Raw genomic sequence first — 17,403 nt, 5'->3', positions numbered from 1 at the left:
TGGTTTTTCCAAAAGAACAGCTAAATGCCTTCCCCAGTGTCTCCTCTCTCCGAAAAGCCAGAATTTGTCTGACGGAGATTCAGTAAGTACTTTTATTTTGACAGAGCAATTAATAAAAAGCAGCAACATCTGCCTACACAGCCCTCGGGAGTCTGACAACATCCTCCAAAACAAATACTGGAACTAACCCGGTCGAAAACTCAAAAATCTTTCAAGAACCAAGTGAGTTCAGATTCAACATACAGGTTTTGAGTTGAACTTTTGATGTAGATGAATCAGCCCTACACTCAGGAGAAATTTTAATCATTCATAGTGGAGGAGTAACAATGAGGGCCTCCTCCCCAACCCTGGCAGTGTAGACTGCAAATCAATATGATCACAAGGGAAGGGCATGGACAAGACCAGTGCTGTCATTATTTCAGTTTCTTCTGGACTTCAAACAAGTGATGGGACATAACTGCTGAGAGCAGGAACTTGCAAGGCCAGAAACAGTGGATCTCCCTTGAAAATGCAATTCATCTCCTTCCAAGCTGAACTTAACTGCGTTTCCAAACCCAGCTTTTTCAGTAAAGACTACTAAGTTTAGTACAGCTCTGCTTATTTCGTTTCAGTTTTGCCATCACAGCGACAAGAAGAGTATCAGTGCAGGTATCAGCTACTCTTTAGTTATGAAACAGGGCTTGCTCTTAAGTCGCTGTCTCTTATTTTCCTGATGAGTTTAGAAATGGAGAAAAGACCTGTACTAATTTTTAAATCCTTGCTCCAAGCTTTCAGGCACATAAGGGCCTGACTAACCTTCTATTCCACATACTCTCACTTCACACTCCTTTCTCATTTCTTTTTCACTACATGCACATCACCTTAATATGTTCTGAAAGAGGGAAGCCTGACCTAAACTGTCCTTCTTCCTCAGGAAGCACAAGGCTCTCTTATTGCACAGCTTTTGTACAGCCTTGACCACCAACACATACACTGATCAATCCCTCCTCAGGACACTCTCCCTAGTATGATTCCACAGCTCTCATCATAGAAGAGATACACACAAAAAATCAAGTCAAAAAGACGCATAAATAGTGCAATGGATTTGAATCTTCAGGCATACTCACTCTCCCCTCACCAAAAACTTGCTTGTTCTGAATGCTCATGGCATGGGAGCAGGAATACCAAGAAAACAAAACTAAAAAAGATCCCTCTAGGTACTGTTTTACTTACTTACAGCTGTCCAGCCCTCCCCATTTCAAGGTATCTATTTTTGAATCTCTTCGAATGCATGTTTTGGCAATAGATATTTTCAGGAGGAGACAGGGAAGGAGAAGAGAAACAGAAATTACTGTGCAGATCAAGTGGAATGAAAGCAAATAAAGAATCCTTACTTCGAACACAATAAACCCTCTAGAAAGGGTTCAAAAATTGTTCACATTTACATTTTACTAAATTCCAGAAACATACTTGCAATTTTATTTCATAGCTTCAGATATCTACTGATATCATCACAAATAATATTAACAGAGGGGAAGAGATTTCATAGAACAAATGTTAGTGTAAAAACATTTCTTTAGTTTCAGGCTGTGTTACAAAATCTCGTGCTTGTTTCTCAATACTTAGGATTTGCTAAAGCAGTTTTGTTTTTGTGTTGGCACCAGTACTTCAGTGGATGAAGTGAAAGAGTTGCACGATGAATAATAATGAAACCCCTCAAACCAGAATTCTTTGTGTATGGATTTTTTTTCTGACTGCTTTTGTGATTAAAAGTAAGGACTATTAACATGCCACAGGCAACCCCATGTTCTCTGACTATTTTAAAAGGTTTAGAAATACTGGATTCATCCTGCTGCATGAACTGAACACCAGAGTTCACATCACCATGTGAGCAGGAAGCAAAATCAGTCTTGTACAAAGGAGCACACTTGTTTGTTTCTACTACTACGCTTTTTCTACTACTTGGCTAATACTTTTTATGCTATGCTTTGCAGCATATGTAAAGGGAGTAGGGTAGAAGAGAGAAGGTTTATTCAAAGCAGATACACCAAGCCAAATAAAATCTGAATGTACTTCAGTCTCTTACTAGACACAGAACTACAAAACAACAGGCAAATAAAAGCCAAAGCTGGCAGATGTCATGGTAGCTTTCTGACACATTTTATTAAAAATAACTAATATTATATTTGAAGCACAGATTTGGCAGAGGACATGCAACAGGAAGTATATGGCACAGGAGGCAACATCAAAATCCAAACATATCACTCATGCCCACTGTTGAGAGTGCTGGCTGCAGTCTACCAGACACCCACCGAACCTAAGTGAATTGTTTCTCACGTCACTGTGCAGAGACACTCAGATGAACAGTGCTTTGTTACATCCATAACCAGCCCTACTACACTGAGGAAAAAATAAAGCAGTGTACATTTTCTCAGTCCTGTGCTCAGAAGAGACAGACAGACACATGAGCTATAGTTATCAACCTCACTTGACAGTTGCTGGTTTGGCTCAATGAGGCTTACAAGGATTATGATAAATTGAAGCAGCAGCCGTTTGGCCCCTGGTCACCTCCCAAAATATTCTGTAAGACGACACACACAAACAGCAGAAGTCACATTACAGCTGCATTTACTTTTTTTTAAAATCACTCAAAGCAGCCTAAACACCAACAGTTGTTACTCACATGGGTGGTTTTTCATATAGATAAACGCTCTCATTCATAAACCCTGCCTTGGGTCTCAAGGTTCACCTCACTCTCCTTCTTCCATTAAGTCTGGCTTCCCTTACTGGCACCCTTCCCAGCTATATTACTTCCCTGCACAACCATGCAGTCCTTGGCTTCAATAATATCCCTGACCAGGCTGAAGTTGTACCCCTTACCAACCTTAAACCTTTCCTTTAGAAGCTTGAGTGTTCCAGAACTGAAGTTTATTAGGAATTCAAGCCACAGTTAGGTGCTGTTGCATGCAGAAGATGGCACATCCTGGGAACACATGGGGGTAAAGCTGCAGAACACGCTGCAACATCCACCTCAAGGCCTCTCTGCTTAAGGCCCTTGGGCTGGGCAAAGCTGTTATTTCAAGAAGGTGAGCTGGCAATGTAAGAATGCAGAAGCAGCTAATGGAGTTAACTCAGATACAACAGCTAATTTTGGCAACACTCCAACTAAGGGAAACAACTTTGTGTTTAAAATCTGAGAAGAGGCCGGCATCCAAGATGTTATCAGAACATGAGAAGTTTAGCTATGCAGCCATGAACTCCAAACATACGAGGGAAAAGGATTTAAGCAAACCTAGAATTAGAAAATAACAACATTAAATATGGCAGTAGAATAACTCAAAGTTCTGAGAGCTACTGGCTGAATTTATTACCTGATCTAATTCTTAAACAAAGACAGGGCAACCACTTATTAAAGAGAACATAGCCTTAAGTGTGAATTTACAGCACATTTCAATATACACTCGCAAGTACACAGCAGACTTGTAGTTCTCACTGTTATGTTCACCAGAGACTAGCAAAAAAAAAAAAAACCAAACCAACAAAACCCCCAAAAAAACAACCAAAAAAACCTGGGGGTGGGAAAGTGCCTCTGGCTTCACTTGTTGTTCATTCAGGGTTTGATCACTATGTTTAGCACGTGAAAAATTCCTCAGTGAAATAGTGGTGAACTAAATAATCACAGACTCAAGATGCTTGGCTCACCTCTCTAAAGCACACGCTGTCAGACATTTGATTCTTAGCGTACGACAGATTTTGCCTTTATTCATATCCTTGAAACAAATTTAGAGATGACACATTCCTTCCATTCTTCACCTATGATTTGAGAAGCTGCCTTGATTTCCTGTTGCAGCTGACACTGCCCTTTAAGTGAATGGGCACATTTGATGCAAACTGCAAAGGCAAAGTCAGTCTTAACACCAACAAGCCAAGAAAGTTCATCCTTGGGAAATATCTGTAGCTAGGAAGCACTCCTGGATGGTGGAGCCTGATGTAGGGAATACTACTAGTGAGGGAAGATAAGTAGTTTACTGAGCAAAGGGAATTAATAGGCAAAATTCTTGCCAGGCTGTTTACTTGCAGCTCAGAACTAAAGAAAATTTGTAGATCTCTGCATTAATAAAAACACAGTCAGCCTAACATGCTCCTTAGGACATAAAATACACAAGTCCCTTCACGTACATCTTTGCTAGGTAATATGGAATGGAGCCAAATCTATTCAGTGTCTTTGTAGATTATGGTAATATAAATACTGAATGACAAATACAAAACAGAGAAGCATATTAAATCCTGGCTCTAACTGACCTCTCCTTCATATCTTATGACTTGCATGTGACCGTCTTAGAATTTAGTAAAAGCCTGTGCCAAGTTTACAAAAACAGTGCTGCTCGAAGAGTTCAAGATTCTCTCCCTGAGAACCTGGATTTCTGGCTCTGACCAACTCATGTATTCACTGTTCTTGCCCAAAGATCCCCAGAGAAGTGGGATGATTCTGAACCACCCCTATAAACATCACTTTCATGCTGCTCTGTGGTTTTGTAGGAAGACCTGCCCCAGTGGTAACCAACCCTTGACATGTTTCAGTCAGACACTACTAAGTTTATCGCAGCAGCCCTCAAAATCTTCCAGCACAAGGCAGCAGTGCCCACCATCCAGTTTAACAGCAGCCAAGAGGCTGGATGACAGGAATGACTTAAATTCCACATTCTAATTTATGAGCCCCACCTGACTGCTGAACAGAGGAGGTAAGATTCACCATGCTAGTTCCTCTCAGTTTTTGAAACACAAACTTAGATAAAGGGCATCAACCTCATAGAGATTCTCTTCAGAGCACCGGTAAGGGCACTTCGCTGGACAACAGGATGTGCTGGTTCAGTTGTTTTGAGTTCTGAATGATTCACGAATTGTTGATTTAAAAGGTTACTGCTCTCAGCTGTCTTCTCATGCCTCTGCTACAGTCTAACAAAGAAAGAAAATCTGTTGCAGAAGATTAGGACAAAGCTCAGGGAGGCAACTTCTTACACTGTCCCAGTATAAAACAGGAGATGATGAGTCAGAGTCTGAAAGTTCTATCAAATATGTTCCAAGCAAGCCAGAATTGGACATCCATCCAAGTCCCCCTGGGAAGGAGAGATAACTGCTTCCTTTTTTCCATTTGCCAGGTCTATTTAAGCTTTACACCAGGAGAAGGCCTGCATGGAAAAATATACACTTATGCAGTGCCTAGTAGAAGCCTAATGAAGTTCAACAGAGAAAAAAGGGTGGCAAAGAAAAAAGTAATTCCCAGCTACACAAGACATTGTGTCAATTACAAGTCTTTTCATGCAGGTGATGAAAAAAATAATTCAGAAATGCTGCAAAAGATGGGTTTCTCCAAGAAGACATCATTCCAGAATCAGTACTAGGGCTGCATATGAAAGACCTCGCAATTCAGATTTTCATACAAAGCATGTTGATTTCTATAGACTACATAAAAATAATTTTTTGAGCTTATTGGAAGATGAGGGGGATAATCAGCCTCAGTAAAAACACAAGCAATTCTTAGAACTTTACAGCAAGTCAGCCCTGTGCCAGACATGAAGTGATAAGAAATAGAAAACAGGCATGAACAACAGATCAGAGCCAGTGCTCTCCCCTTCAAACTGTAGGGGAGATCTGTGTCAAGCTGTGTCACCCACTCCAGTGCCAGCCATGTGGAGTTTCAGGCAGGACTCAATTAATTTAGTCGAGCATTGGCCCAGCTTCACATCCCTGTCCCCAAACATTGTGTATCACTGCAGCAATACCTCAGAAAAAGGGACCAACACATGATTCACTACTAAGTTGGCAAGTGCCTGGCAAAGAAGCACCGTACACAAGAGCAGGAATTTCTCTGCTGCACAGAAATTACACAGCCCATAGGGCACATAAGTCTCGCTTGCCCAATAACTCACTCGATGGGTTAAATGAATTTGCAAACAAGCATTAAAGAATGTAACAACATGACTGGCTCCCCAGCTCATCCTTGAATCCTACAAAAAACAATTAGGCAACTGCAGTAGGGTCTGGTATCATTTGAAAAATATCTTCTGGAAGTCTATGTACGCATTTGTTTTAAAAGACGTAAGCACAGTCATGAAAGATAAAGTAGCTGTTTGAGTGTGCCTCAATAGGTAAGAGCAATTCCTACCCATGGATTGGGAAGACATCCCAGGATTACCACTCATGTATTTGGGATTTTTGTCTGCTTTTCTTTTATGTCCCAGAAAAACAAAGACAGGGAAACACCTATATGGCTAAGAGCAAAACTGAGTTATATCAATGCCTATAAGTGGATATTCAGAGACTGTGAAGCAGCAAGTTTTCCAAAAATAGTATTTGAAAACAGAAGCTCACACAGGGAGAAGGCAGACTCCCACTGAAGACAGGAATTTACCAGGAGACGAAATAATGACCAAGGAGACCATCTTTAGTCAAGCCTTAGATCAAAGAAAATAGGTCCATAACGGGATTTTGAGAGGTCATCTGGTCCCGCCACTGTTTCAAAGCTGCAAGATCCCTATTATTTAGTTGGGACTGATTATATAAAACCTATTAAAAGCCATCAGCAATAAACACAAAAACCAACACAATCTACTCCAGTGCTTCATCAGAACCTTTAACAGAGATTTTTCTTCACAGTAAACCTTAACCTCAACTTCCTTCTCCACTGCAATTTGAGTTCATTATTACTTGCAGTGTCCATACTGGACAGACAGACCAGTTCCCTCCCTTGCAAATTTTTGGTTGTTGGGGGGGGGGGGGGAGGGGGGTTTTTTTTTGGTTTTGTTTAATTTTTTTTATTTACAGATTTATTCAGTTACATTTTCCAGACCTCTGATCATTGCTCAGCTCTCCCCGAATTCACCTCAATTAATAAAATGAACTTAGCTCCATCAGGAAACCAGAAACCTTCCAGTTTTGCACAGCCCCAGTGTACCTCTCCATCTTTATATAAAGATGGAACTTTTCCCACTGTAGAAATTAAACTTGCTGCTTATTTTTATTACCAGGAGTTTATTTTTTCAATAGAAAAATGCTTGGATTAATTCAAGGAAATGACATCAACTATTCTCATACATTCTCACTTCCCATCTTCCATTTCCCTGTGAAGCATTAATGACCATCCAGAAGAAAAAAAGTTTTAGAAGTCCCAAAAACAACAACAACAAAATTGATATGACATCCAAAAATCACTTCTAGAGAAACAACTGGTTCAGGGATATAAGGTTTAGAGACACTACATGTCAGCTACAGGGGTGAGGAAGAAGGCATACAGACCAGGTTTTGCTTTTTGTTAATACAGTATACTACAAATAGGAAAGCATTAGCATCATCATTCAAAAACACCAAGGCTTAAAGATGAAAAAAATTTATGTGAAAGAACAACTAAAGAGACTTAGAGGAATAAATCCCACTCACGTTCCTGAACGTGTCAGGTACTTCTGAGTGGTTGGGACTGAGGTCTAGAGATTCCTCCTGAAGTACATTATTTGCAATAACAAGACAAATAGCAAATTCCTAACATATTACTCAAATTGGGAAAAGGGTGAGAGTTATCTCTTAAGATAAAAGTTATAAACTTGACTGTTCCTTGCTGTTTCTTTCCTCTCCTCTCAAAAACGCCTCACTTACCAGAATATACATATACACCTAGCCTAGTTCCCTTTATTTTTCTGATGTCTAAGGATTTCCAGGAGAAAGCATTTTAACTTTTACTACACGCTTCTCATTCTGTTTCATTCTACATTTGACATCTGCAATCTCACAGAAAGTGTCCAAGATAATCAGACAGGCATCTTGTGTTCAAACCTCTCCCTTCAGTCACAGCCCGTGACAGGAAAACAAATAAAATCCTTAACTCCCTAGGGCAGCCAGACCAATGCAAAATTCTAAGCATAGGAAGATGCAAAATGGAGTTTATTGCACCCTTTCTAAGTTGAGATTTTAAAAGCTTAGGGAAGTTCAAAACAAATACTGCAGAAAGAAAGGAGCACTGGTTGTACACTGTTAGGAAAAAAATTAATATGGGTTGCATTGGTGAAGGCATTTTCCCATAAATACAGATAGTTATCATGACATTACTGGTTTTACCACTAGTGTTTTTAAAACTGGAAGAAGAATCCTATTCATCCTCTCTTTTCCCCTCAAGAAAGTATCTTTGGAATATTGAACACACCTAGTAAGCAGAGAATGAGAATTTATATATGTATGTGTTACCATAATGACTTCTCCACTATTTTGGTCCTGAAAACCTCCTCCTGGTCCAGGTTTACAGTACAGTAGCAATCCCTCATCTTGTTTGGCCCCGGATATGTAGGAAGATTTTTGGCTTCACCTAAGACAAGAAAGAAAAAAACCAGAAAGATTACATATTATAACATTATGCATAAATTAGTTATCTGTCAACTTAAGGCAGTGTCAGCAACATGGCTAAAGCAAAGTATTATATTTTCCTTCTCAAATGTGAAGTCTCTATTAAACTTTGCAGCAGTCTCCTGTTTTCATTCCAGCCGGTCCTGACAGTCACCAAGTTTAGAGCTCAGCTAACAATTCAACTGTCTGTTGCATCCAACTTATTCACATGTATTTGAATGCAGACTATCTCCTTCCATACTCGTACTTAGATTCTGATCAATGTTACCATAAGATACCAGGAACACTATACAACATAGCAATCAAGCTTTCCAAGACAGCCCACTGATTTTATCCTAAAGCCATTACCAGAACACAGCAAATGAGCTGTGCAGATCACAGCTTCACCACTCTCCACGGATGTGGAGATGGAAAAGTCACTTTAGTTACAGCCAACAGCCTTAGATCACAAGCTGGACTTCAAAGCACTCTGATGGGATAATTAGCACTTGTGAAGCTGTCTAAGGTCCTTGCACAAAGGTACTATGCAAGTCATGAATATTCTTCACAATAACCTTTGTTTCAAAACTACAGCAAGAAGTAGGTATGTATCCTGTATTTAACAACAACAACAAAAAGGACAGGACTGAGGAACTCAGGGTAACCAAGAGACTACCAAACCCGAGTATGAAACAAGAACAAAACCACAGTTTTCCCATACATATCTATTAACAACCAAAGCCAAGCACTAAATTTCTTTGGCTGACTGATAAAAATCAAAACTCTCCAACAGGAAACTGGACAATGCCCCTCACTGTTGTGCGAAAGCAACTTAACACTATGTGGATGAGTGATTTAATTCTAAAGACAAAACTCAGACCTAAATGCAAGTCTACAATGCTCATGGTCTTATTTACCGTCAGTCTTCCAGTAGCTGGAGATTATTAGCACATACCATGGGAACTAGATCATTCTCTCCTGGTAAAAATACAAGGAACAAAACAAAACTAAAACTGCACAGACCAAGGGAACACAGGCTTGCTCACCAGTATAGAAGGAAACTCTAAATGATGGTAACAAATATAACTTTCTATCCAATGTCTACAGCTCAGCTTAAGCGCACTTTCCTAGACAGAGTTTCTGTCTCCAGCTCCCAAATAGCTTTATACTACTAACAGAATCGCCTTGTTTTTTCAACCCTATCTTCAGTAAAGACATACTTTTTCCTTTTGGCAGATTTGTTCAACAACAATCTGATGCATGTGCATGTAAATACTGAAGACGTGTAGAGAGGAAATGCTGAGCCAACCTGCATCCTCAGCTACAAAGGAAAGGCACAAAATGACACAGGACTCCTGCCTGTGATCCGTTTCTGGCACACTGTTCACGTGCTTTTGCTAACTGACCCATGGCATACCCTTGGAAACACCACATATCCACATTTCTCACAAATGGCTTGTATATGAGTGACTGTATGTATATATGTTTTCTAAAGCTAACAATGGAGCATATATAGAGGCACTAAAAAGGGACTTGAAACTGTTGCTTCAGTAATGCCTTGCTTGAGTTCTTCTGAGTAAGTTTGCTGTCTCAGCTCAGCTGATACAACTTGATAGCATTCTTCCCACTTCCTTCAGAGTTGTGAGACACTGCATCAAAAAAAGCTGTCTCCACTGTAATTTGAAGGTGTGACTGGAACATCTGTTGGTGCGCCCAACGTGGCGTTAAACTAAGCTGAAGTGTTAGCAATAGTTTAACTGCAGCAGCTCTAGACAAAAATATACTGAGGATTATTGATGGCTTGCTCAGTCTGCATTGAAGTCTATCCTGCCATACTAAACCTTCAAGTTTTATTCTTGTTAGTCTGAGTTCAAGCAAGTTACAAACCAAATGCACTATTCTCACAGACTGGGGCCTCCAAGGCTGTCTCCTCTCCCCAGGCAATCAAATTTCTATTAATTTTCCTCACATTAAAGTCACATGAAACCAGACTCTTTTCTGGATGACTGGGTACAGTTCCCCAATGAGAGAGAGTGTCAACAGGAAGCGTTTCAATAGCAGACTGATAAGGAAGTCTTCCTCTGGGGCTGGAACACTGTTCTCACGGTTCTTCCAAAAGAAAGACACAAAACATTTCAAGCTCAAAATCAAACCAAAATAATAACACAGCTTCCCTTTTTCTGCACTCTTCCACTTCCTACTTCAAGATTACTGCATCACATGAAACCAAATCGCAATTTTTCATCTTGATTTCCTTTTTTTGATGTGCACAATATTCACTTAAGCACCTAAAGGTAACAGTTATGTCAAGTACTCTGTAAGAACCACATTTGAAAACTCAGTTCTCTTCTTTGTTAAAAGACTTACAGTAGGAAAGCCCAAAATATTGAAACATAAATGCAGCATGAAGGAAGACACCATTTAGCATCACCAGAAAATGGCTGCCTGCAGAGTTTGTAGAGCAAATTTAAGGTCACCACCATCACAATGTTAGAAAGCGCACAGACAGAAGATAAAGGGAGAAGACATTTTACAGTAATTTCTTTCTTCAAAATGGAAAAAGACCCTGAAAAACTACTGAGATTAGAACAAGGGATTAATTGACCAACCCAATACACTAATCATGTTACTGACTTGAGTAGCTTACAAAAAAAAAAAAATACTGTTTCTTCCCAACACCAGCAGCAGCCAATGGCTGTTTAGATTCCTCCAGCACTGAGCAGTTGAGAAAGACAAATTTATCAAGCTTTCAAGCATAGCTAAAGACTCAGCTCTCTCGCCAGACATTTTGTGTCAACAAACGCGCTCTGTTAGAGCTTCAGTTGCTCTTTAGATTCCTCCAAGACAAAAAGTTCCCTCTGTGGCACTGTTTTGCCATCTACAATGAAGCTCAACAATTTGATCAGTAATTTTTTGGTTTTTACTGAAGTGAAAAAAAAGAAAGCCCTGAATACATGATACAGTCATTTCCATTTTCTCAAAAATGAGATCATTTATTTTGGGCAAGAATTTAATCACTTAACCTATCTGTATAGAAGAGGCATCTTCATCAATTGCATTTTCAAAAGCCAACTCCACTTTTTCCCCCCCTCTTCATTTTTGTGAAGTACATGTACCCTAGAGAACTTGGAGAGGGTTTGCAGGTGAAAGGTCAATACAATTGCCTTCAAAACCTTCAGTTTTCCACTTCCACTAAGAAGAAACGGAATGTTGCTTAAGATGTCTAAAACCCTGACAATTTAGACTACACAAACACTCTGTTTTGGAGCATAAGGCTTCCATTTGGAGCAACAGTAGCAGAATAATCTGTTCAAGTCTGCAACAGCTTTTCCCTCTATCCCTGCACTTCTAATGTACATGGGTCCTAATTTAACTGCGCGCCGAACTCAATTTAGCACTAAGTACTTAAACCTAGCAAAGCTGATTTCAGCTACGGAAAAGTTAACATTAGGTATTTTGGACAAGTCTTAAAAAATAGACTATAAAATTCTGAATATGTCACTGGCTTGCTATCTTCTCCCCATAAATTATTACAGGGTCACTACAGTTCAAAAGTAGATTATCACGGCAGCACAGATAGCTTAGCTTGAGCCAGGCACAGGGAATGCAACAAGCTGGAAAAAGATGAAGGAAAAACTCAAAATTGTATTCATCTTCCTTGTTCTTTCCAATGTTGCATATTCCTGCCCTGCTAAAACACTGCCAATAAAAGGAAAGCAAGTAAAAAGGGCTCTCCTGTGCATATGGCAGGGAAGGGCACTGGGAGCATAAATTGTAAGAAATAAAAAAACTTTGAAAATGCTTCTAGAAATAAACAAATATATACATACATTTCCTTAAGCTTTTGCCACTTTAGTCTTTTTTAAGCATCTAGTATTTTTAATTTAATTTAGACACTCGCCATTGTGTCATCTTTGCTTCTAACATATTTCCCCAGAGGCAACTTTCTGAAAGGTAAAGAATGCATGACAGCCAGGTATTATTTCTTCCTTTTGCAACAAATTTCCTGCTCTTGTGCTGCCAAATACTGGGTCACCAGCACACATCTGCCAATCTGAATGCATTAAGGAAGACTTTGTTAGCAAATTTAGCTTGCTATTTTCTAGCAGCAACATATTTGACCAAGTTGGCACGAGAGAACCATTTCTCAAACTGCTTCAGAAAACAAGCAAACAGAAACCTACCTCCAAAAAAATAAAACCAATAAAAGCAGCTGAGCTTTCAATGCCAGAGTATTTGACCTCAAGGAGCATGCTGAAAGACTTGAGTACAGAAACAAAATACCTAAAATCTGAAAAGGGCATCGTATACAAACCCACAACAATCCACTTTGTTTCTGCTATATTCAGGAGCACACTGTCCAAAGAAGCTTGTAGGGAAGCATTTCAAGAACAAAAACAGAACAGTAATGTATGTCAAGAATGAAAAGCTTCTCCTGTTCTCCTTTAAGCTGTCTGTCTCAATAGAGATGCTGGAAATCTTGAAAAATTATCTCAAGCACTCCTTTCAAGTTTTCTTTCTTCAGAAAAAGCATTATTACTTGAATATCGACACATCAAGCAAAAACAGAAAAAGAAAAATGTGTGAAAGAGCTCTGAGTATCACAATTTATGCTTAAAAAGCTACTCACACACAAAATTCAGCCTTTACGTAAAATATCAAGATGCCAGCAAGTTTCTAATACTTAATTTTACTTAAACCAGAAATATAATAACACTCAATGTTGATTAAAACACACAGAAATACCTAGAATTTCATGCCTATGCATTAAATTTAAACTGAACAGAAACAGTTGCATTTATGCTGAATGCTGAGAAAGCAGTTCATTTTCTTGCAAAAGAAAGACCATCTTTTTTGTAGATGAGATGGGGACTAGGGGAGGGATATGACTGCAATACCTCAGAAAGAATACACTGACAAAGTAGTCTCTTTTAGTAATGGAATGGTCCCAGTTGAAGAACTTCAATTCACGTTAGAAACCAATTTTGTTACCAAACAGCTAATGTGATAATTATATGACGTTAATGTAATGTTTGAAAGCAGAATAGATTGTTACATTTGCATATCATCCCTATATGTAGACATACTGTGTGCACCTCTCAGAAATGAAAGCTTGAATTAATTTTTGCCTTTCCAAATAGAAAAAAGAAATAAAATAAATTTTAAAAGTGAAGTTCCGAGAACCGGTGTACCCAGCATGCAACTATGGTGCTGTGTAAATAGCGTAGTGCTCTTTTGTACTTCTGTGGTAAAATAAAAACAATAAATACTTTCTAAGCAATACATGCCAAAATGTTCTTTTCCCTCCACTTCTGTGTATAATTCTCACAGCCTAAAAATAAGAAAAACACATGAAAATCAAATATCTAATAAAGAAAATTGATATATTCAAGAATTTTTTTCTTTTAAAACAGATGTGGCTAGAAACGCTACTTGTCCAACAATGTCTCTTTGCTTTGACCATTGGCATTTATGTACACACACATACACACAACTTTCCTCTCATGGAGAGACAGATTGCATTATATTTCTAAACCAGATCAAAAATAGCCATCTGTAAACAGATTTTGGTGACCTGGAAAATTCAATTTTTAGATGACCTGTTCTTAATCTAAAAGCCCTTGCCTGCCAGCCTCTTTCCACGTGAAATGGTCATCACATTGTAAGTCTCAGGGAAAGCACATCCTCAACAGAACAATACTGAAGACCTGGGCATTAGCAACAACCCCTGAGCAGCTCAATACCATGGCCTCAATACCACAGCGTTGCTTCAGCAAGTAGCCATCAAGGAAAGCGTACTACACTAATTACAACTTTTTAGACAAGAGTATCGTGTGGAAACCCTCTTGGCTTCAGGGAAAGAGCATCAACTCCAAATCTTTTGGCATGAAACTGAAGACCAGCACCAGCTGATACCTCTATTCACAGCCTAGTGACAGGAACATTTGGCATCTGTTTAAAATCCCATCTGCACAATCACTTCACTGGTATACCCAGTGCCATACTACTATACTACCTCCTTGCCCCCTCACGTGATTAAACTTATTCTATACCTGTTAGGAACCTTCATACAGATCCTCCTCTGATCTGGAGCCTGTTCTGGCACAGCAAACAGGCCTTTCTGTCCACTGTAACAACTGCTAAGTCTTATCAGCCACAGCCTGCATGGTGAACAGAGTCAGACCTATCACTCAGAATGGAAAGTTGCCAAATTCCCTTTTTCCTATACACGTGTGATCAGACATTCCAGTTCTCCTTTTGCAGCCCTGAAAGTCCAATAAACTGTCCACATATCTTGCTTTATTTTTCTAGGTGTAACAGAAGCAGCTGAGGATATTTTCACTGGAGAACAATGAGAAGCTGCAGGCTGACAGTCTTACTTTTCTTGTAAGAAGAATGAACACAGAGAAGGCTCAAAAGATCTTGTCATGATCTTAAGTACTTAAGTGCTTACAGCACAAGGGCTGTTAATCAAATCCCAGGGCTGAGAGGAAAGACGCCTATAAAGCAAGTTTCATGAGAGCTGCTTGCAAAATTAAGATTTTAGTTTGTACAAGAGGAGAAGCATAATTCTCCTCAACTCTTTAATAACTGGTTGCATGCTACTTGCCAATATTGTGGCCAACAGCAGGCATCAGGTTTCTCTAAAGATCCCCTTGGAATAGTAACTTAATCCCACAAAATAAAAACCACACAGTCCAGCTGCTTTTTAACAAGACTGAAGCTATTCTGTATAAAAGGACACTTTGAAGATACTATTTTAAAGTAGAATACTGCCAGGAAAAAGGTGTTCTCAAGGAGTTTACAGTTGAATCCAGTTTTCCTGTGGCATTCTGGGGTTAGCATTTTAAGTTACTTTGATGTGATTTTTTTTCATATTTCTGCAGAAGAACCAATGAATTAGCTAGACTGTCTCTTTTATCTGTGTTGATACAAAGTTAGACTCAGTTCCACATACATCTTTTTTTTTTTTCAATCCAGCTTGTGTTTTGAAGATGGTACTTTGCATCAAGACATCTCATGCAACTTCCCAGCTGCATTTGGTAGAGACCCGAGAGGTTTTTCCTACCAGTTTCAGTACTGTAGGGACTAGCTATAGGTTGTTCTGTAGCCTCTGCATGGTGACCTTAGTTTAGATTGTGGCTAGTACAGTTCTCGGTAGGTTTTTTGTTTTTGTTCTGAGGTGGGGCGTTTGTGACGGGGAGTTGTTTGGTTTGGTGGTAGTTGTTTTTTGAAAATCAGCTTCCTAAAGTTATAAAAGACCTTCTCTCAGCAAAGTTTAAGTCACTGAACATCTGTTTTGGGAGGCCATGAGGGAGAGATTTAGGCTGCAGGAGGGGCAGAGTAGCTGAGAGGAAGTAACTTTAAACAGGCTATTCCATCATGGAGCTGCAACTGAGCAAACAGTGAGCAATTTCAGCTATTTTTAGAAAAAGTTTGACACAGGAAATACAAGCAAATGATTTACAACATCAAACAACAAAATCCAACAACAATTCAAATGTTCCCTTTTGAGAGCCTCTGTACTTTAGGATAATTTAAGATTGTTGCTCTGTACTAAGGAACCTAGTCATTGCTAAGGAACAAAAGTAGCATTCTCAAAAACATCAGCATATGCAAAAAGAAATATCTGTGGAAGTAAGTAATTTACTTTCATTTCTATTATTCACAGACAAAACCAAAGGTCGCATGACAAAAAAATAAGAAAAAGGACAATTTTTATCTATGTACATTCCATTTTTTTAAAATGTAGATCAAAAAGCTACAGCTATGTGGAAAAACCAACAAAACACAAGCAATGAAAAAGTAATGATGCTCTCTCTCTTCCAGGCACTAATCACTTCTATCACAACAAGCAACGCCAAAAACTTTTAGAGTAGAGCAACATGAAAAGTACAAACCTGCCAAAGGCTGTGTTTTGCTTAGATTAAAAACTACTAACCAAAAGGAATAATTGCTAAAAAGCCTAAGCTTTATGGGTACTGTTAAGAAACCATAACTCTTTCCTCTAATGATTCCCCTGTCCACAACGGCTCTTGCTTTAGAATTATATATTTAGAAACATCTTCACCAAGCAGAGTCTCACAGGATCAAGTTTAGATCAGGTTCAGTTCAGTCCTCTGGCCCCACAGTGTTAAATCCAAAATAAAACCTGGCTATTGAGAAACCACGTGATTTTGAGCACAGAAGCTCAAGGTAATCTTGAAAACAATCTAAGACTTAGGAATTAACTGAGAAAAGAGTATCTTCCTTCACATTCAAAATGCTCTTCCTATTACAAAATTAATCATCATAAGGGAAAGAACAAGGTTTTGGTATCTCCTCAACTTGCTTTACTTCAGTCTTTATTCAAAAACAGCGAAAATAGGTTACTTTCCTACAATGACATCAAATTCTTTTTTCCCATTTAAATATTCCTCATGTGTTTCTTCATAACCAACAAGCGTCCTCTGCACGAACGAACAAGACAAAAGGAAACCCTTTAAGAGAAGTGTGAGCATAATCAGTTCTCAGTCTACACCATTATCAATGGGTTTGGAATGAAAAAGGGAAAGCATACCTTTCTAGCTGTAGTCTTTGGTGGCTGACAAGTGCTATGCTACAAACTCAGCTCTCAGATTATGACATTACCAAACCCATGCACAGTATTTGTTTTACTTTAGTTACTGGGCCTTTATTTACACAGCACTTTTTCCAGTGGAGTAAAACAAAAATAAATTCCACTTGGACATTACTAAGGTTGGTGCCTTATATGATTATGGGTGGCTTTAAAAAAATTATTTCACTGTTGAATAGCCTGTATTGCACAGATGCAGGACAACAATGCACAAGAATTAACATAAATTATGCTAATTTCTTGTTGCTAGCTTACTGTTCCATTAATGAAGCAAAACCAATAGCATCTCCCCCTACAACATCTTAAGGTGCTTAAAAATTGCTTGACTATCACAGCAATCACAGCTTGACTATCACAGCTTGCAGTGCTGTGCAGCTAAACTCTCAAGTCTGCAGATGCAAGGATACACTGCAACTGATCTACAAACCTATTGATTT

General features: G+C 39.0%; 1 protein-coding gene across 2 annotated transcripts in view; it reads right to left on the bottom strand.

Moving 5' to 3' along the window:
* RASA3 (RAS p21 protein activator 3) overlaps nucleotides 1–17,403 on the bottom strand; it is a 131,529-nt gene that overhangs the window by 85,067 nt on the left and 29,059 nt on the right. For both annotated transcript variants that reach the window (XM_032100482.1, XM_032100483.1), the window contains exon 2: nucleotides 8,215–8,332. In XM_032100482.1, coding sequence (XP_031956373.1) covers nucleotides 8,215–8,332 — 118 coding nt within the window. The remainder of the gene's footprint in view (nucleotides 1–8,214; nucleotides 8,333–17,403) is intronic.

The sequence above is a fragment of the Corvus moneduloides genome, chromosome 2 (genome assembly GCF_009650955.1).
Source record: "Corvus moneduloides isolate bCorMon1 chromosome 2, bCorMon1.pri, whole genome shotgun sequence".
In the NCBI taxonomy this organism is placed as follows: domain Eukaryota; kingdom Metazoa; phylum Chordata; class Aves; order Passeriformes; family Corvidae; genus Corvus; species Corvus moneduloides.
Note: the sequence above shows the minus strand (reverse complement) of the source record. Positions and strands in the feature narration are given on the sequence as shown.